This window comes from Borostomias antarcticus (genome assembly GCF_949987555.1).
Source record: "Borostomias antarcticus genome assembly, chromosome: 21".
In the NCBI taxonomy this organism is placed as follows: domain Eukaryota; kingdom Metazoa; phylum Chordata; class Actinopteri; order Stomiiformes; family Stomiidae; genus Borostomias; species Borostomias antarcticus.
Window position 1 is genome coordinate 452,782 of NC_140254.1, and position 21,875 is coordinate 474,656.

Genomic DNA, 21,875 nt, shown 5'->3' on the forward strand with positions numbered 1-21,875 from the left:
ATGTCACACACGGTAAGGCTCTCGCGCCCGCCTCTAACTAAAACCTAGAAGAAGAAGGGGAGAAAAAAAACCTCGGCTATTCCGGCTTTTTTGAATGAGCCACGTGTTCAAACTACAAATCAACCCCGCACGTGAGGAATCCCAGTTGCTCAATTAAGTGTTAGATTGGGAAAATGGTTGAGGAATCTGGGGTGGGGACAGCGATGGGGAGTCGAGAAAAAGGAGGGGAAGAGTGAATTGGTATTGAGGGAAAACCTGGCGGGCTGTGTGCGTAAAAGGATTCCGTGAGAACCAAGTGTCTTTTTACTAGAATCACATTTGTGTGCGTTTCTCTGCAAAGCCTTGATTCTCATTGGTCACTGAAGAAATAGTAAAACGGTAGCGCGCTCACGCACGCCCATAGCAGGGGGACAACAATTTTGCGGGGACTGGCGCGCACGGGAGTTTATGGTGGACAAGCGTATGGAACAGTATAGAGACGAAAGAGGGGGTGGGGCCATTCATAAATGATATCGCCCTGTTGTGGCATATCATTCTATGTATAGGCCTATGATCATGTTCATTTTGGGGAACCGGGATAGGGACGACCAAGGGTGCCTGCTAGGCCCACGTACGGTCAACATGAGAATGACACGTATTTCATCCACATGGCGGCATCCATCTTCTCCTACAATATTTAAAGTGGCTCCCTCCCTCCTTGATCTACAAACCATTACTACACTGTCCAGTTCAGTATGGACAAGGAGGAATATATGGTGTGTTGGTGTGAGAAATGCATTTTTCACACCACGCCAATATTTGAAATACAAATTATTATATTGGACCAGGAATATTACGGGCAGATAGTGACTACCAAATGTAGCTATATAACGACGCCCCCCTTAAGTCTCCGGTATGGGTAGGGTATCCTATGCACGTATAGCATAGCGCATAGAGTGGGAGGGGTCTCGAGCGGAAGTGAACTTGCAACAACTGTATTAAGCCAGCAAGTTTTACATTTTGATTACCTACTTGTGCTATAGCATAGGCTACTGTAATATAGGCTAGATAATACTTAGGCCTATAAGATAACCCCACTTTTCAATATAAAACGCAATTAGCACTTTCCAGATTAAATTCTCAAATCAAATTAGGGGAGCTGTTGGCTACTTCATAGACATTTACAAATATTTCTAAATCCTTATAAACTCTTAGTGTAGGCCTATGCATACAGGAATCCCACTTTAACAGTAATGTACACCTACTGGTTACAGAACAGTTCAGATACCCTATTGGCCCAATGCCCACAGAGACAAGCCTAGCCCAGTGCATTTGTGCCAATTCAAAGCTAAAGTGATCAGGAGTAAGTAGCCTATTTATTCATTTAATATTGTAAATCCAGGTTTCAAGAGTTTTGACATTGTCATAAGATTAGCAAGCGTGTAGTAGGCCTGTCTATATTTCAATAACAGGCCTACACCTGTCCACGGGCTTACAAAGTCAACATAGTAAGTCAATACAGGCCTAAATTCATATTTAGGGAGGATGTGCATGAAATGATTCAACTCACACTTGCACGCTGTTATTTTATACATAGGCTATTGGATAAAAGTTCAAAACATTACCTTTTGGTTTCAAGGCTGTTTTGCTTAATCAGAAAATTAATAATGTGTCTCTTTACCAAATTGAAGCTCTTTAGTATTCATTTATTTTGAATCTATTTGATGTATGGATTTATATATATAATGTTATATTATCATGAAAAAAGTTAAATACAGGCTGGCAGTAGCCTATAGCCTACTGTTTTTACTCTGCTGGCCAAACACAGAATGGCCTGCTCTCCTATTGGTCGAAAAGATTGTCCAATTAGAATGCTTAGTTTCTCTCCGTACTATTTCTGCTGGCTCGACTTCAGCGCGTTCATTCATTGGCTCTCCTCTCCGGCTGTACTATATGAAACAGCGCGCGAAGAAAGTTTATGTAGGCTAATATAAGGCTGATAATTAAGATCGAAAATATAGAAATTAATGTAAGTGAATCCATGTGACATTTAAAATAACTAATTTGTGGAGGCCCATTATGTTACGGGTAGGCTATTTAGTGGCTATTATATGGTTTAAATCTAACAGGGACGAATATAACAATTGTATGTCAAACACTTCTGAAAAAACAACCTATTTTAGCTTTAGATTTATTTTCTTTTAGTCGGTCAGAATAAAGAGCCATCACATAGGTTTATTGTGTCTTGTTCAGTCATTAACTTACACTATCCTCATTAAAATACCCATATTAAGCTAGGCAGCACAATTAATTTAGTCTCTTTCTATGTGTTTATTTTTTGTGATAAAGTGGGGAACAACGAAATGGCAGTAGTCTAATAGGCTAGGGTATTGTTTCAGAAGATAGTCTATGCTGTTTGTTTTCATGGATTTTGCGTTATACAGTGTTATAGCATACGTGTGCATTTAGTCCGGCATGTAATTCACTATCATAAGTAGACTATTAGTTTTGTAGGTCTACATATCTTCTTAGTTTGTTACTCATATGACGCTCAAGGGATACAGAGGAGTCAACTTTCGGTGTGGAATGTACATAAATTGTCTCCGCCCCCATTCTTAGTTCTAATAGCCTATTAAGCTATGGCCATTTTCTATAGGGGTAAACAGACGTGAAGGAAGCTTCATTCTCACGACTTCGTAGAAATGCTGAGATTTCAAGAAAATATAAACACAGCGGAGGTTTCAGTTAATTCGAGAAAGTCTTTTCTGTAGCCTAACAAAGACTCGAAAGTGTAACGTATATCCCCGTTTTATGTAGCCTAGCTTACAGAAGAAGCGTAAAGTTATTTTTTACCGCCGTTGAGTGAATCAAGGGACCTCATGTTCGGGTGAGATGCCCTGATTTATTTGTTTATGGTTAAATCGAATATAGGAACCGTGTCCTCGGTCATGTTTCCGAGTTGGTGTGCATGCCATTGGCTGAGAACTAGGCTAGTGAAAATGTATGGAACATTCTCCTCATGCACGCCATGTTGAGGAGAATGAATATCTACCCAAAAAATTATCACCAACTTTTTGTCAAGATTTTAACTTCGTTGTAACTGTGTAACAAATGATGAATGTATTTGAAATAGACAACACTCTTCATACATTTAGTTCTTTTACTTTGTTTTTTCAAACGAATTCGATATTCTTCCCACTTACTATAGGCACCTAGACAACCACATCTCGTCAGAAAATGGCGGTATTCTGCCTCCTCGGGAACAAATGTCAAGCAATATCTCTGCAAAAATATGTTCTTAATGAATGAAAAATATATAGCCTAACCATGATTGGTATTACCGATTAGCCTACACCTCCTGAACCTTTATGTTTGTGTTCCCTTTTGTGTAATAGCCTATAGGACCTTCTGTGGAAAGAAGTTTATCTTTTTTTTCTATATTTCTAAAGTGAACCATAGGAGAGAGTAATGTCTACTAAAATGCCAACAATAGCCTACAGTTTATTTGAATGGAAAGTGGAGGACAAAGCCGTTGATGTTGTCTGTGGAAGTTATTTGACAAGAATGTTGATTCTCTAACAGTTGCCTTATATTAGTTAATGTAAATTGCTGGATGACTATCCAATTAAAATCTTGTTTGATAACTTAGAGTATCACTAGTTAGTAATTTAACCAACATTCACCTGTGACATCTTGGTTACTTTCATGAAAAAAAGAAAATATAAAGATCCTACATAAGTTTTTTTTTTGGGGGGGGGGCATTTGTTCAAAGCTGTGATATCAAGATTCATTGTTGTAATTGTTGAAGATATCATTAAAGTGTAAGGGAAAGAAAGAATGTTGAAGGTATTCCATACACTGTCAGAATGTAATCTTGGTTTCAATTTTTATTCACGAGATCATTTCTAATTCATGAAATTCACAGGTCACCCTCACTCCAGAATTGTTGTCAAATCTTTACCATCAAAAATATGTTCATATTTTTACATTCTCTTTCACTATTGATTTGATGTAGTCTTTTGAGGGATCAGTCAATGGTTATGCGTATGTTTCATGAAATTCACCTTTGAAAGATCACTTTAGAGAAAATTCACCCTGAAGTAATTGCTACAGTAACAGCTCTGTATATTAGACACTTTGTGTATAGTAGACTTACCCTAACCTCAAACCCTAACACTAATACCTATTGGCAGTCATAGTTTAAGCAAAGGGTCAGATGTATTTCCATCCCGTCTGAACATGTAATTCCACACCTGGAGTATATTCAATGGGGGTAAACAGTCATGTCGCATAATTGAAATGTCACCAGTGATGAGTTGGTCATCTGGGGTGCTATAGCTTACATCTATTTACTTTCCAGTTGAGTTATCAGTTTGCTGTCCTGACATGTAGGTATTGAACCAACAACCATTCAAGGATTTAATGATCTTTATTTTTCATATAAGCTATGGGTACTATGTAAAATGAAAAGCTTATGCTTTCTATCTGGTCTACCCATAACCGTCATAGCAAATGTCATTCAATCATAGCAGTTTAGTCAGTAATATGCTCAATCCACCATCGCTTGGTCATGACGTTCCACAGCTCCCACTAAAGTAAACCATTCTTGCCAACTACTATACATCTCTTTACATCTACCATGAAACTTATCAGATAACTAGAAGAAGGCCACTACCCAATGATGTAATCTTTTGTATAACTGACACAAGATCCAATGTTCAGTTGTATTTTCTACAATTTCTAGATTGTGACTAAGAGTGTCTATTTGAGACTCTGTCTCCTTGAAACAGTCATGAGTCATGTTGATAAAGGAAGCAAGAGGGAAAACATTCCTTACGACGCTGGTTTTCTTTCTTTATCGTGTGCAACCTGACCGTTTGTCACTTTTCAAAATGTCTTCACCCCCTCAGCCAATTCTTCTGCTTGGATAAGATGGTACTGTGTGTCAGAAGCTGGTGTGGGCTATGCACAGAAAGCATGTGACCATAGAATTTTCCCCCCCGAGAGAACATGCACTTTGACCCTTGCTGTTAATGGTTCCTAAGGAATCTGTAGCTTTATCTGGTGGTGTGTGAGTGTACCTTGCTTGCCCCGAACACATCAGCAGTGTGGAGACGGTTATTAACCTTCTTTGTACTGAAGCTTGTTATCATTAGGGCTAAGGTCTCCACCAGATTACAGCTTGTCTCCTCAGTTCCACTCCTTTGATCAGCCACCCAGGCTGAGGTCCTAGCCTCTTCATTTGCACTTCTCCTCCATCATACCACTTGGTGTGTTGATTGAAATGAGGGACTCCATCTGGTCACACCACACACACCCTGATGAAAGGAGATTGTTACCTAGCTTGTGATAAGAATGCTATGATTGAATTATCCGGTTGATTTATATGTCCTGACCATGGAAGATAATAGTGTAATGCCTTAAGTGGACATGATTGCCTTTTCTATAACAGAATACTTATCGGTTGATAAATTCTTGTCTTATCCAATCTGTTGTGCTTTAAATTAGCAATAGGAGTAACAGGTAGTAGAGGTACAGTAGTACACCACATACAAATATCCTCAATTATCCAACCTTCCCACTCGCCCAACATACTTCAGTAGGATGATGCCTCCATTCTGCTAAGAGGTTTCCCAAGGTGGTTCAGGCCATATAAAGTGTGATGGTTTTAATACACAGGTAACAGGAGGCAACATGCACTGTGGATTGAATTCAAATTAACTTGATTAAAGTCTGGTTAACATGTGAGTTTGTCAATCAGTGCAGGGTGTGTACTGTGCTGCTCAGTGAAACCGTTAGTCGGGTACCTTATCACCACCTCCTCCCACAAAACATCACTCACCTGTAAAATTAGAATGACATTGATGATGGTCCCACATCATAAAAAGACTGTTTGAGGGTTTGCTCTCAGAATATGTTGTTGATACCAAGTATCAAAGTGAAGCTAGAAGGGCACTCAGAGAAGGCATACAGTACCTCTTTTTCTCCAAAATGGCTAGTTGCAGCACCCCCCCCCCCCCCACACCTTTTATATAAAAACACTTTTTTGCATGTCCACTACCCTGGCTTCGCAACCCTGATCACATGACACAGGTTGTCTCTATAGAGAAACAACATGTGAGATCACGTGATTAGGGTCGCGAAGCCAGGCTAGTGGATACCATAATAGCTGGGTATCGGTGGATATGTGCCATTTAAGTGCAAAATTGTACTTTTTATATAAAAGGTGCAGGGCTATAACTGTAGCCACTTCAGAGAAAAGGCTTTCATCTTTGGAAAAATGTCTTCACTTCAGTAACAGTAACATTCAAAATAATATTGTCTGTAGATGTGGTAATGTAGACCGAGTGGGGAAAAAAGTCTTATGGTGCAATGAATGGCCCCTGGAATAAAACACTACAAAACATGGGCATAGGGGCGGAGCCAGCGCCTTTCAAATCCATCTGAATTTGAACATGTCATCAGGAGCGTATAGTCGGGATTAAATGAAAAACTGATCCACCCCATTAAAGAAGACAACTGTAGCTTGCCAACTCTGAGGCGAGTTAACGTAGAAAAGTCCAAGTAGCCCAAGTCACACTTCATATGCCAGATATATCGACAGCTCACATGAACCCAGGAGTTGTTAGAAAAGTGGAAAGCTGTGATCAGTGACCAATCAAAGGCCAAATCTGCCTCCCCGCACAGCCCACTACCTGCACGGGCCAATCATCCTCATGCACATAAAATTCAAGTCTTTTCATTGGTGTCCATGAATATCGAGGTTTTTCCCCAGACGTTTTCGCTGCAGTGAGAACTTCTGGGTACTTATTCTTGATTAAAGGGGTAGTGTCCCATTTTCGACAATTAGTCCCATTTGTGGTTTGTCTACCATGAACCTGAAACAGAGACCCTCATTTCACTGATCGTTCCAGTATTGAGCTAGTTTCAGTTTTTCTGCAGGCTCTCACTGGGCTACAATGGAAGTCAATAGGGCATCCATAAATGCGATGAAAAAACGATGATAAATGTGCTTTTCCGAGACGGTAAGCACGGGGTGTAATCTTACCAGTCACAGTATGCTCTCCTGTGAAATGTATCGCAATCTCAATATTTTTTGGTGTTTGGCATGACTTGCACATTGTCCACAGTGAAAATAAGCGCCAGCGGAATGCAAAAATATTCGGATTGCAATATATTTCACAGGAGAGCATATTGAGACTGCTAAGATTACACCCGTCTCGGAAAAGCACATTTATCATCGTTTTTCCAACATATTTACAGGCGCTCACGGTCGTCGGTGTTACGGCATACACCGTGTATTCACCCACCGCCCCACCATTGTTTTCTACCCCCACCGTTATTTTACCCATTTAGTTAATTATCAGCGCCCACTCATCAAACTCAAATAAGTGTCTGTGATCTGCCCCTCTACCAGTGCATGCAGCACAGAGCCGAGTCTAGAGCAGGCATTCCCAAACTGTGAGGCGGGCCTCCCCTGAGGGGCCCCAAAGAAATTCAGGGGAGGCGCGGAGGGATGGTTAGAAAAAAGTAAAGGAAAAACATTTTTTTTATTTTTGAAATTTCTTTGTGTTTTATGAATGAAACTTCATTTTAAAGGTCAGAAAATCGAAATAAATAATGGGAGAGATGTATACTAAATTTGTGGATAGTGCAGAGAGCCTCCCTCCGCAGGCATGGATGTATTGTGCGGAAACATCATATCATTAACTAGCAACAGGTGCCACCGAGCTAGCTGTGTAACGTTATGGGCTAGCTAACGCTGCCTTGCAAAATGGAAAAATTTGGGGGGTTGGGGGGTGCGGGTGTGTCACTGTTTTCAGAGGAGAGGCCCACATTGATGGAGTTTGGGAACCCATGGTCTAGAGGAATCAGATTTCAGTTTCAGTTGACGTGAAGAGAGTAGGGAAAGGATGGCTAGCTAGCCTAGATAAAATTAACAGCTAACCTAGTAAACAGCTAACCTAACCTGGCTAACTTATTCTAGCCCGAGAGAGCCTGCAGAAAAACTGCAGCTAACTCAATACCGGAACGATAAATGAAATTATGGTCTTTATGTTTCAGGTTCATGGTTGAAAGGCCACATATAGGGCTAAATGTCCAAAACAGCACACTACCGCTTTAAGCCCCGAATAGTATACCGACCTGGAACAGGGCTAATGAGCAACTAGGTTTGCCACAGGTGTGGTCAACCGAACGGGTGCTCTTACTCTGATGCATCTCAGATATAACAAGATGATCCCACGAGGGGAAATTGCAATATTATTACATATAGTTAGCTAGCCGGGGGCATAACTAGCCAATTCAAAGATCTTCGCAATCATTAAATTATTTCGATCCCAACACCCGCAAACTAGCTAGGTAGCTAGTATAGAGCATCGTAGAGATACTTATATAGCAGCTAACAGTCCTAGCCATGGGTGTATTAAACATTGCTTAGTAACATTACCCGTATGTGCTGATCTGATCTATCTGGCAGTGAAAGTGAAAAATAGTTTGTGGATCTGCCCCGTGATTCGAATCGGCTCCAAAATTTTACGAGGTCAAAGTTGGCCCATGCTACACCCCCACCAAGTTTCTGGAAAATTGGTTTGGCAGTTTTTGGTTTATCCTTACCGTCCTGGACCCTAGTAAAAATAAATGTGAAGTGAAAGTAAAAGTATGATGCGCATCTTGAGTGAACTATGCATTTAAAAAGTCAACAATACATTTTAGCTTTTCTTTATTGTCATAAAAAGAAACAAAAAAAACAGTACAACAAAATAAAAATCTCTGGAGGTATTGAAATGACTTCCTCGACTCAAAACCATGACTCAAGAGTGTGAGTGAAGACCCAACCACTATCATCTATAGGCCTACTCTCATTCTAATCACTTAAAACAGCCTGGTACCATTCCACCCTTGAAGCACTGGACTGGGGAATGAGGTAGGGTAGAACCAATACTCTCACTTATCCAGTCACTCAAAGGTCACTGACAAGCTGAAGTGACAAGTTGAGGAAGAGAGCAGGTCAAGGGGGGTTGACAAAAGACTGGGTCTTCAGTCCACACTTGGATGAATCATAAAGTCTAGAAATTAAGACATCTACAGCACGTAAACAAAAGACGTTCTTTTATCTCAGACTTCATAGAAGAGTTCTGACTGTTGATATACACTTTTGTTAGCTTGAGAAGGCTTTCAGACAAGCCCTCGTCTAAAAATAGTTCTTCACGATGATCCGACATCCGTGAAGAAATGCCGAGTTGTTGATGGAAGCTCCTCAGTATCGTCCTACAAAAGGGACAAGAATTCACAAAGGTTTCACGTCATTACAACTTGCCATCTTACAGTTCTTAAAGGAACACTAAATTTCCAAGCAGATACATACTCTGGGCTATTTTCTGTCACTGCGCTGTCTGGGCGCAGTGACTGCGCTGTCTGGGCGCAGTGACTGCGCTGTCTGGGCGCAGTGACTGCGCTGTCTGGGCGCAGTGACTGCACATGACACCTTAAAAGCCCCATTGTAACTTCCATCAACAAACACAGGTGCAGTGTGCAATCTCTGTGCTCAGGCAACGGTGGTTTGGCTGGAAGAAAATAGCTCAGATTATGCATCGACATTACGTCTAATTAGGGGTCCTACGCAATAGCGTAGGAACCCTATTGTAATTGATGGTATTCTTAAGAATTTCCTGGAAATCTTTAAAAAAAAAAAGTCTTGGAAGTCCTTGATCAAAAATGCTAAAAACCAGCAGGCCTAAACTACAGACCACAGAGGCACCACGACCTAGGTGGCACTATAATAAGCAATTTAGCAAACAAGGCTGGAATTTCCACTGCGTTGAATGAAAATGTTTGAAACTTGGTGTACATAGTCTCATTCCTCATGGGGAACAACTCTGCCATTTAGACTCATGATTTCCACCATGATGGATTTGCCTGCAGTTTGAAAATTTGGCAAACTTATAAAAAGTATATCCTCAAACTAGAAGTCCAATCGGTCAGAAACTTCACAGGTTTAGGGTACATGTCTCTCCATAGGGTGTTCACAGATAAGAAATCCAATCTAAGATGGCAGTGAAACAGAAAGTTAAAGAAAAAACATGTGGGCCACTATGTTCAAGTCTTTGCCATTGTGTACAACAATAATCTAGGGACCTAAAGCGGCTTTGAAGCATTTGCAGATATCTCAAACAACAAGGACATAACAGGCATTCGAAATGTGAGCATTCTGGCGGGAAGCAAATTGCTAATATAGCGCTTTAAACAAGGGCTGCACGATATTGACAAAAACGTACATTGCAGCAATATACTTTTTTTGTGATATATATTGCGATATGTAAAACAAGGCGTGGGAGACCCCGATTAGTTCTCGTCATCTTCTCTAATCTTGCTAATTGCTATCTGTGCTGTCGCCAGGCTGGATGTTAATTGGTGCATTAGCGCCTCCTACTGTTCCGGAGCTATATCTCAGTAGGCATAGCAGGGAATAAAATAGCAGGCCCAGCGATGTGACTATTGTGCAAGCGCACATTGCAATGACGATGTGTAAACGATATATTGTACAACTCTACTTTAAACAAAATTTTCTCAACGTTTTACCCAATTCAGTCTGCATTGCACATATGTACTCTTGGGCATTGGAGTACTTCCAAGTCTGATAAGAACCAGTTGTTTTGTAAAAGAAAGAAAAGAAAAAAAGTACGATTTGTGGCATGACAAACGCCCTTATCTACTAAGATCCAAAATAAAGAACGCAACATTGCGTTGGCAGTCCTTCAGATTGCACGTTTAACTGGAATGCATTTTGCAGGTGATCTATCAAGGATAATTGTGTGAATGACAACATGTGTGACGACAGCCCTATTTAAATGAATAGTTTGAGGGGGTGTCCCACAATTGCACCATAGAAGAGGAGCAATGAAAACCCAAAAGCAAATTTGACGTGCCACACGTGCGTGCCGCATTGTATCTGCGCTCCCCGGGAGTATTTGGGTACAGAACTGGAGTCATGAGGAAGGGAGTGAAAATTAACATTTTGGCTCACGGTGAGTCACCTGCCAAGGGGACTGTAGATGAAAAAAATCTACCGGCCAAATATATTTTTTTCAGATAGCCTTCCCAAATCTAGTCGCCAATTGGAAATTTGACCTGCATTTGGCCGGTGTTGATTTTCAGCCCTGGCTGTAGGGGCTATCGCCTAAAGAGCAACATGAATTATGAACTGAGATGATGCTTTGGTTCTGTTTAAGGATGGGCAAGGTTAACCGATTAAATGTTAACCAAACCTAAAATGATGAGACTGGATTCCCCCCTCCCTTGGCTCGCACACACCCATTCATTTATCCCAACCCACACCTGGGGAAAAAAGTATTGCATATAGGCCTATTTGACAGCCTATACAAGTTAAACAGGCCTACCGTTGCCCATGTGAAGCCTGACTGACTGACAAAAGTTTTGCAATACGAAATAATAGTAAAGCTTACTGCAGCGCACAAACACCAAAATAATCAAATTATTCCCTCTAGCATGAGACCGTGGCTCAGCAGTAATGTTATAGAACCTCAAGACACACTGGAAATAACCCAGATCTCCTGTGTGGGAAAATAATGAACTTAAAATGAATAAATACAAAATAGCACATAATAGACTTTGTAACCACAATTACAGAGAGCCAATTAGTGCTTGCCCTTCAAAGGTATTAATTAGCAAACGCAATCACCATCATTGAACTCGCTTTCAGGCTTGAGAAGTCACTGAGCGTGTGCTACAACTATACATTTCCATTTTCTCCTCCCATATTTTGCACGCTAGGGTAGACACACCCCTTATTATCCCCCTTATCATTTCGGCCAAAAGTACTAATTGGATTGAGCGTGCAAATTTGCACACTTGAAGGACGTAATCCTCCATGCACACCGTTAATAGATCACCTTGTACATTTATTTGCGGATATTAAGGCATTTGCACACAGTTTTATATGTGCAAAACTTAGATAAGGCCCAATGTTGTCACTTTATGCTAAGTACTGCAGTTCCCATTCAAAATGTGCACACAGCGCCCTCTGGCTGCTAGGTGGTATATAACATTGTGCCCATTGTAAAACTGTGACACAAAGACCTCAGTACAGGGTACATGGCGCTGTCATATTGAATTGGCCATATTGAATCCAGTGAGAACCAACTACAAACCTTAGCTGATCATTAGCTGGTCTTGCTGGATTTAGCTGGTGAGCCTTCCTGTCAGTCTATCGCCCTGTCTGTCAGTCTACCCACCTGTGTCAGTCTGCCCCCATGTCTGTCAATCAGTCCCTGTCTGTCAATCTGCGGCTGGTATATAATAAAATATTGACTGTGGTATATGTGATACAATGACCTCAATACAGTAGATTGCTCTGTCATACTAGAGGTCGACCGATAGTGGATCTTTAAAGGCCAATATAATAATGATATTATGGAGAAGGAAAAAGCCGATGGCCGATTAATCTCCCGATAGCAACAACAAAAAAGGCCACAGTCAAATAAATTCCAAAATAAATAAATCTCAAAGTATGCTAAAAAGCAAAAAATAATGATAACTCAGAGGGATCAGGACTATGTACTTCTGTTTCTGGTCTCAGGCGTTTGAGCCTCTACTACCTGCACACACCTGCCCTGTCACCTGTTAGGCCTACATGTCCAACAGTGCACATTTCCTTCATTATTCATTTCCCCTATGAATGATTGTTTCGCTGGGGAGAATCTCTAAGAATTATCTTCCTCTCACCCAAGAGTAGGCTATATCCAGGACATGTTAAAATGCCCCCTTGTCTTTATTTTTGTCAAAGTTCAAATGAAGTAGCCTACTCCTTTTGGTCAGTTGATGGGTGGCTGTGGTCCGAACCTTGTCAATTAATTCAATATAGCTAACTTGTAACGGAACATCCTTAAGTGTGATTTGGTGGATTAGGCCTACATCTTTTGAATATGTTCTGTTCACAAAGGGCATCGGCCACCGTCAGAGCCCAGTTCAGCCGATAACGATAGTTTTAAAAACGTCCCGTCTGCGCCAATTAATCAGCAAAACCGATTAATTGGTGGACCTCGGTTATACTATACTGAATCCAGCAAGAACCAGCCACAGATCTTAGCTGGTCATTGGATGGATGGCTGAGAGAGGGTGAGAGAGAGAGAGAGGGAGAGTGACAGAGGGAGAGAGAGAGAGGGCGAGAGAGTGAGAGAGACAGAGGGAGAGAGAGAGAGGGTCAGTCTGGGCAGTCTGTCTGGTCATTCAAACCTACAAACCTTAGTTGGTCATTGGATGGATGGCAGAGAGGGAGAGAGTCTTAAGGGGGGTAACCGTAGGACCCAGTCTCATTGCCGCTTGCGGCTTTAATTTAAATCTGTTATTTCTACAATTGGTAAATACACCAAGTTTATTATTACATCAAGTCACAACATGTAAATACAACACTTTTGGAGTTGTTGGAAAGTGTATTTTGTCACTTTTGAGGGAGCAAGCTAATGGTTCAAAGCCAGTTGCAGTGATTTCAGCTAAACTAGGCTAACAGCACGTGTCTCGATGCTGACTACTGCATGCAGACATGAGGAGGGTATGCATCTTTTTGTCTGACTCTGGGGAAGATGGCAAATGAGCTAATTTCCCCAAATCTTGGCCTGTTCCTTTACAACAGCATCTATGCAGCTTGTGACAATGATTGGCAACTTGCATTTGAGCCGCAACCAAATTCCACAGTTAAGTCTAGTGTTAATGCAGGTTAAATTGTGTGTGTTAGGGGTGGGAATCGGTAGATATCTCAAGATTCAATTTTGATTCTTGAGGTCAGGATTCGATTTCAAAACGATTATTTTCGATTGGATTTTCGATTCCATTATGATAGAATTTTCAATGACATTTCCACCCATGGGGTCCCGTAATGGTAGGGGAAACACTGAAATATAATCCAAGCACAAAATTGAGAAAAACCGGATAAAATCCCAAAAATATATATAAACGATAAAAATAAAAAATAAAAAGATTTTTCGGTAATCGATTTTTCGGTAATCTCGATAATCGTCGAGAATAGAATCGTGATTCTTGTATGAATCATTTTGTTCACCACCTCTAGTGTGTGTGTATACTCACGGGGGCTATAGGAGCGGGACCTGGAGCGGGACCGGTACCGACTGTAGTACGGTGAGGGAGAGCGCCTGCGACTGTAGACAGTAGAGAGAGAGATTTGTAATTCGGTTCAGTTACGGCGTGCAGTTCCCCATATGACAAACTGCAGGGTAATAAACAGACAGAGGTTTAAAGCCCCTGCGAACATTCACTCACCTGTACCTGTCATCATACTCGTCATATCGGTCGTAACCGCGATCGTACCCACGGTCGTAGCCGCGGTCGTAGTCCCGCCCCCTCCTACTGCCACCGCCGCCACCACCGCCACCACCGCCGCCGCCGCCGCCGCCACCTCCTCCTCCTCCTCCATTACTGAGAAGATAAAACAGATACAGGGTTGGTGATGGTAAACATGTCATTCATTAATAGTGTCACACTGTTAATTCATGCCCAAATCTATACTAAAAGCTCCTCTTGCAACAACAGGCGATTTTGCTGAACTCAGAACTAGGGATCCAATCCACGGCATCGGTATCGGGCCAATACTGGCCCAGAATGCTGGATCGGAGAGTTAGCTTATCTACCTGTGTGGAATGAGTCATGTCAGCGGTTTGGGAATATTTCCATTTTAAAGATGAAAAAAAAAGTCCAAGAGCCGAATGCAAAATTTGTGATGCTACTCTGTGTAACACCACAAAATCCAGCATTTGGGAAAAGCACCACCAGGAATGCCTTGTGATTTATAGACAGGCCAATCATTCGTTTTAGACCTCTATTACCGTAGTTATTGTGCAGGAAAAGGAGACTGGGGACTGACACAGTGGAGGGAGAAGGCAGAACTCTCTATGCACCTATAGCCTACTATGCACCTATAGCCTACTATGCACCTATAGCCTACTATGCACCTATAGCCTACTGTGCACCTATAGCCTACTATGCACCTATAGCCTACTATGCACCTATAGCTACTATGCACCTATAGCTACTATGCACCTATAGCCTACTATGCACCTATAGCCTACTATGCACCTATAGCCTACTATGCACCTATAGCCTACTATGCACCTATAGCCTACTATGCACCTATAGCCTACTATGCACCTATAGCCTACTATGCACCTATAGCCTACTATGCACCTATAGCTACTATGCACCTATAGCCTACTGTGCACCTATAGCCTACTATGCACCTATAGCTACTATGCACCTATAGCCCACTATGCATCTATAGCCTACTATGCACCTATAGCCTACTATGCACCTATAGCCCACTATGCACCTATAGCTACTATGCACCTATAGCCTACTATGCACCTATAGCCTACTATGCACCTATAGCCTACTATGCACCTATAGCCTACTATGCGCCTATAGCCTACTATGCATCTATAGCCTACTATGCACCTATAGCCTACTATGCGCCAGCAATCACATGCATTTCCCAAACGTAATAAATCACAACACAAAACTGCTTACCTAGGTCAATCTTGTATTAACTAAGATATCCGCTGGGAAAATATTTTTTCCCATAGACAGATTGACCTCTAACATCAAGTTGAGGAGGCAGACTATATTTGTCAAATCGCCCAACTCTAATGTAGGCACTGCCTAAAAACACGAGGGCATCTGAAGTAGATGGACAATGTGGGCTTGATGATGCATGTTCAGCAAGGAAAATGTTTTTTTTTTTATGATCCCAGACCCTGAATCTTCTAAATGTCGGGCTACTCTCCCCTCAGCCTCTAGAGGCATATGAAGAAAAAAACAACACAAGGAACAAATCTCTGGTTTTAGCAGGCGAATACGATTCGACTAACAAAATTCTGGGTTGGTACAGCCCTATTATTATTCAAGAGTAAAACAAAAAAACATTGGATTGATATCAGCATCGGAAGTGATAAAGTGGTATCGGGACTATATATTATTCAATATAATATTTTTTGGCTTTGATTCTATCGAAGGCACGAAATGCACTTTGAAACTGAGCAGCAAGAATACAGAATACAGCAAGTAACACAACTGACATTTCCTTTTTGTCCCACCAGTGATGCCATACTCCCACCGGTTGATCTTTTACCAAGAAAAAGAAAACACCCATAGTAAGATATGGGATTATTTTGGTTTACAGCCTGACGAAGATGGCAAAATTGACAACAAGCCCATCTGTCGAATGTGCTATAAGATGTTTCAGGTCAAAACAGGGAACACAACAAACTTGGCCAAGCACTTGTGATAAGCACCCAGATCTCTCCTTGGAATTCAGACGTGGGGTTAGTAGTAGTCTCGCGGGCCAGACGAGTCCACTTCTGCTCCATATTGTCTACTACGTCTGGTATTCAGGCGCTGAAATTTTGTTGAAGGAAATTGGGGAAAAAACGGGCGGATATCCCGTCAAAATTCCGTAGAGAGTAGTAGTCAGTCCAGACCGGAAGTGATGCGTTTTTTTAAGAACTTCCTTTTACAAATTTTAAGCGGCTGAAGTCGTAGAGTCCTGTGTAGAGTCCAGCTCCGAGTAGTGGCAATCGAAATGTATTGGCCAACGTTGACTAGATAACCTTTGCTGTGACAGCTAGGTAGCTGAAGGCACTAACGTAGGGTAGCGTTAGCTAACTAGCAAGCTATGAGTCCACTGTGCACCCATAGCAAATAAATCTTTGTGCACTTTTTCTGTGTGGAAGACGTATGGCTCACATTACCTATGTTGCAGCTAGTGCCGTCTGTAATGAATAAGTTCACTTCACAACTTAAAATACAATTCATGGATTTTTCTATACAGCACCTCAGGATTCATCTGTAGCCCAAGACGCACAACACTGACCCAGGCGAATATTGACATGCTTCCGTTTCTTTCAAAGATCCTGAGTCTTGCTAAATAGCTTAGGTAGTCCCTTTAGACATACAAATGTACAAGCATTAGGGGGCAGTGTCTACTGTATGATGTGGAAATCAAGAGAATCATAGTTCATCAAGAGATATATAGTTCATATCATTTATGTAAAGACCTGAAAGATGAGGTCAGTGTAGTTCATAAGTACAAGCATTAGTCTACTGTGTGAAGGCTGGTGTAATGTAACAACGTTTTCCACAAATGAAGTGACATTCTGTGTTCAAATGATTTTGTGCGTTTTGCCGTGTGGTATCGTAAGGTATCGAGAATCATGATACTGAGCTGGTATCGAAGTTTAAAATTCTGGTATCGTGACAACCCTAATCGGGACATCCCTAATAACCACTGATGCTCAACAAGAGCAAAAAGAAGGAGATAGTGAAAAGGGAATTGTGGTACACCAGCATCAGAACCGCTCAACAGCAATGCTACAGTGGCAGAGCTACTGAGGAGCAGACACTGCAGACCTGTAGAATACTTCCTGCTGTTCTTACTGTGTGGGTCGGCCCATGTAGATGCCTGGGGTAGGGGTGTGGGCCCGCTTGGTGATTGAATAGTCCACTCGGATGCGCCTGCCGTCCAGCTCCATGCCATTGGCACGCTCCATAGCCTTGGGGGCACGAGAGATCATTAGAAGAATAAGGCTTTTTTTCTTCACCTTTTGCACAAATGCTAGTTTGGACAATTCTACAAGTCAAACTGACCCTTTTAGGACTAGTCCTTTATGAGTTTTGTGTTTTATCATGTGATATACATATCCTAAAGTGGTTTACTGGGACAGAGAGTCAAGATCCGTTATACTTGCTATGTATATGGTTCACACATAATATGTTAGGAATTTTACTAGGGTTAAGGTATAAGCTGTTGCAGAACACAGGACAGGGTACAGGACAAGGCAAAGACATGACAGTGCAAATGCAGTACAAAAAACAGTGCAAATACAAAAAACTAAAAACTGTGCAAACAAAACACAGCTAACATATAGTGGCCTACTACATAGATAACGCGTCTGAAAATATTCATCTACTCTATTTTTGACAGTGTTACATTTTTAATGTAGTGTTTATTCTATGCGTAGTGCTCTGTAACATGTTCCTATAGTGAATGCCATTTTCCAGGAGCTTGCTCGATCGTCTCGTTGAGAGAGGTCAGGGGAGAACCTTTACAGTTCACCTTTTTTGGCCCTCTGGGTGAACTGGTTTTGCGTCCCTCTGGAAAATTATGATTCAGATAATTTTATACATTCTCCCCTCCCTTTCTTTCTGTAAAGCGCATTGTGTTGCCTCTGTGTATGAAATATGCTATACAAATAAAATTTGATTTGATGGGAACTTTTTATGCAGGGCAAGTCTGACACCTAGTGGTGGTTAAGTTTAAACACAAAACAATTTAACAGTGGTGGGGCATTGTTCACACTACATATCATGTTAGCCTACATAATACACATAACACACATCTCAAGTGATTGAATTTGCTCTGTACCTCCTTCGAGTCGTCAATCCTCTCGAAGTAGACGAAGGCAAAACCTCGGGAGCGCCCGGTGCGCTGGTCATAGACGACGTTGACCCCGGCCAGCGGCCCGTACCGAGAGAACACCTCCCTGAGGTCGCGCTCTGTGGTGTACAGGCTCAGGCCAAACACCCCCAGACATATGTTAGGGTCAGGATTCGCCTGACGGAGGGCGGGGATTAAAGGTAAAGGGAAGTCAGCGATCAAAGTGGATATTGATAACACAAAGCACAGTCAGCTGACTAGAATACACACCACACACACACATGCAAACTCACACAATCCATGAGGTCGCTGGTAAGCTGAGCCATAAACATGCACAACATATCTCACCTCTGCATTACTCACACAATATGCATCACAACAATGACCTTGAAGTAGCCTACATTTAAATATTATAATTGACATGCACACTGATTTTCAAAAATATAATATTTACTAAGAATTGACAATCACTTCTGCAGTGACGGTGAAAATGTGTCAAATAATTTATATGGAAATCGGAAATATCCTATGTCTATTCATCTAAGCCAAGGACCCCCTTTGAAAAACTGAAAATATCTGATTTTACATTGCACTTATGAGTAGTGTTCTACGGGTAACTGTATGGCAGTTTTTAATAACTCCTTTTGACACTGATTTTCAAAGCACATCACAGGGAGAGCTTTACAATGTCTCAAAAGCATACAATTTTTATTCCAAACTCTCTCCACAAGGACCTCCTACTCTTCCCATTCAGACTACTCAAAGCAAATGTCACAGTGTGCTGAATATAGCAGGTAAGAAGGTCCACATACCCTGACATCACCTCCATCACTTGCACCCTGACTGAATGGTTCTTTTTTGAAGTCATGGCCCTGTTGATGCAATGAGAAGGAAGGGATTATTAAATAAATCATTGTCATCATCCCATTTCGCCACACTGAGGTAGCTGGTTTGAAGGGAGACAATGGAATTCTACATAATTATCTCTTGATCCTCCATTCAAAAGTGGAAGTGAAGAATGTAATTGCATGCCATGATGTAATTACAATCAGTCTATCGACAAATGAAACCTGTGGGAGGCAGCTTGTCTGTGTAAGAGACTATTATGTAACCGTATAAGATCACCTTGCTGCCAGTGTGTCGGCGGCGACTGGACACGGGCGAAGTGCTCTGGCTCTTTTTCCGGCGGTATTCCGGGCTGTAGGAGCGGGACTTCTTCCGGTTGGAGTGGGAATGAGACCGGGAACGGCTGTACCGGCGGTTTGAGTGCCTCCGAGAGTGAGACCTGAGATACACAGGAGAGGGTGAAGTTTTTAAACGGGTTTGACAGAATATTGCATGTCAATGAATTGGTAGACGGTTAGTGGTAAGGATCACAATGGTTGAGGAAAGAGAGTAGCAAACCTGGACTTTGAGCGTGAACGGGATGGAGACTTGGTGTGTTTGGATGTCCTGGATGGGTTCGGGGAGCCAGACCGGCTCTCTGACTTGACACGAACCGGACTCCCACGGTCCGATTTAGACGGGGAGCGAGAGTCCTAGTAGCATAGCAGCATGTTAGAGGGGTTCTCCAACAAATTACACTTAATGGCTCACATACGCCGACACACCCACCCACCCGCCCACCCATACCTGTATGTCAGATAACACAAAAGCCCCTCATAACAAATTCAGCTCATACTGTGGGGGAAAGGGTTAGTGCTCCATTTAAGTAGCCTAAACATGACAGAGAACCAAATATCAGTCTTTTGGCTTACAGTGACATTCTTAATATTTAGAGCTCCATGTCATAATGTAAACATGTGGCTCCTGCTCCCACCTGGGCCAAATCATGCACTTCATTCTACAGAAAGGGAGCATAGTAATATAGACACGTTTGGAACATAAACCGTACATTTACTTAACCTAGGGATACATTCATTCTTCCAGATTCTGTATGTACGCTACTCCCTTCTCTCAGGAATTCTATCGTTCTTCGTTCTTCTTTTTTCAGTTTTTCAGTTTCTGATTCCAGGTTTTTTTTCTCTCTTCCCCAAATTGAAACCAGTTTCATTTTAGCCACAACAATGCAAGTGCTTCTATATCTGACCAATCTTCCGTTTCATTTTCTCCCCTCCTACTTCTGTTCTGCTCTGTAAATGTTTTCTTAGCCTTCTTTTATCTTGGATATTTTCTTCCACATTCTTGGATAAAACTCTTCAAATCCTTCACGATCAATAACCTTAATGAAAAAAGAACATTCAAAATAATTAAGATCATGGGTTTAAAAAATATATAATAAGTGAAATGAACTATTTTCTACAGCAGAATAATTACAGTGGCTGAATTAATGATGGGGTTACTTACTGAACTAAAAGTTACAATTCCTCAGAAGAGAAACATGGTAGGCGTGGTGACTAAAGCATGATAAGAGTTGCACTGGCTACATAGTTTCAGTGTGTGTCGTAAGAGCTTTGAAAGCAGAAAAGGAAGAGTGGTTTAAAGACAAGTTCACCTGCTATACTACCTGACCCCAGTAGTATCAGACTATTAACCCATATTAGAACCTGCTAAGTAGTGCTTCTTGGATATTGACATGACCAGGAAGCTAGGCTTACGTCTGGCACAGACTATTGAAATTGCTTAAATTAACGTTAGCTATTCAGTTCCCAATAAACGTCCCAAACAAACACAGTGATAGGCCTATTTATAAGTAGCGTTAGAGTAACGTTAGGTTGGTAAAGGCTAGTAATCGCTAGCTAGGTTGGGTGGGTTAGCCAACTAGAATATGGAAGGCTAGCTAGCTAACATTAGATAGCTAGCATTACTGAACCAAGTCTCAAAACACATGCAATAACTTCGCTAGCTAACGTTATCAATAATGATTTGCATGCCTTTAATGCCATTCAAGCGACTGTTATGTCAGTACGGACACATGGTCCACGCTAACTCAGTCTGTGATGGTTAGTTAGCTTCAGTATTATTTGTGGCCACATTCAGAGTTCACGTTGTCCGTAGATCAGCTGGCTTTCCCTACTAACTAGATAACGTTATGCATTTGCCAGTCACCCACAAGCATTACTTTTTAAGAAAACAGCTACCTAGCCAGCTTGCTCAATAACACGGCTATGCTAAGTATTGCTCCGGCCTGTGTGCAGCCAGCTAGCTAGGTTAGCTAGCTCAGCTAGTAAACACGGCAGAGCAGGATAGATGGAAGGGAAAACTATTTAGGATCACGTCGTTAGCTAGCTATATAGCGTAGCAGGCATAAGACATAACTAGTAAGACACTTACTTGTCCGTCAAAGTGTCCATCCTCAATGTCACTCATTTTGTAATCAGACAAATATGTAAGCTAACTGCAGCTATGTCTCTACTCCCTTTTGTGCTGGCCAAGAGAAGGGAAGATGGCGGAGCACCGACGCGGCTCATCGACTGCAGACTTTCTGCACAAGTCA

The 21,875-nt window shown here is 41.7% G+C and overlaps 1 protein-coding gene across 2 annotated transcripts; it reads right to left on the reverse strand.

The window, feature by feature from the left end:
- Positions 1-8,735: 8,735 nt before the first annotated feature.
- tra2a (transformer 2 alpha homolog) lies at positions 8,736-21,810 on the reverse strand. 2 transcript variants are annotated; one of them, XM_084455716.1, is made up of 9 exons: positions 21,713-21,810; positions 19,844-19,977; positions 19,565-19,724; positions 19,252-19,311; positions 18,428-18,616; positions 17,440-17,555; positions 14,281-14,430; positions 14,083-14,153; positions 8,736-9,249 (listed from the first exon to the last, which is right to left on the reverse strand). In XM_084455716.1, exons 1-9 carry the CDS (start codon positions 21,746-21,748, stop codon positions 9,239-9,241), a joined length of 927 nt encoding a protein of 308 aa, XP_084311842.1. In that variant the 5' UTR covers positions 21,749-21,810; the 3' UTR covers positions 8,736-9,238. The 2 variants fall into 2 exon arrangements, with proteins under 2 accessions (XP_084311842.1, XP_084311841.1); XM_084455715.1 differs by having other exon boundaries at positions 14,275-14,430.
- Positions 21,811-21,875: the final 65 nt, after the last annotated feature.

Bases quoted from the DNA above. Each gene is read 5' to 3' on its own strand.
- tra2a (XM_084455715.1), bottom strand. From the start codon at position 21,748: ATGAGTGACATTGAGGATGGACACTTTGACGGACAA. The intron at 19,978-21,712 runs GTAAGTGTCTTA...CTATGCTACTAG, and splicing joins ATGGACACTTTGACGGACAA to GACTCTCGCTCCCCGTCTAA. The intron at 19,312-19,564 runs GTGATCTTATAC...TTGCATCAACAG, and splicing joins GCCGACACACTGGCAGCAAG to GGCCATGACTTCAAAAAAGA.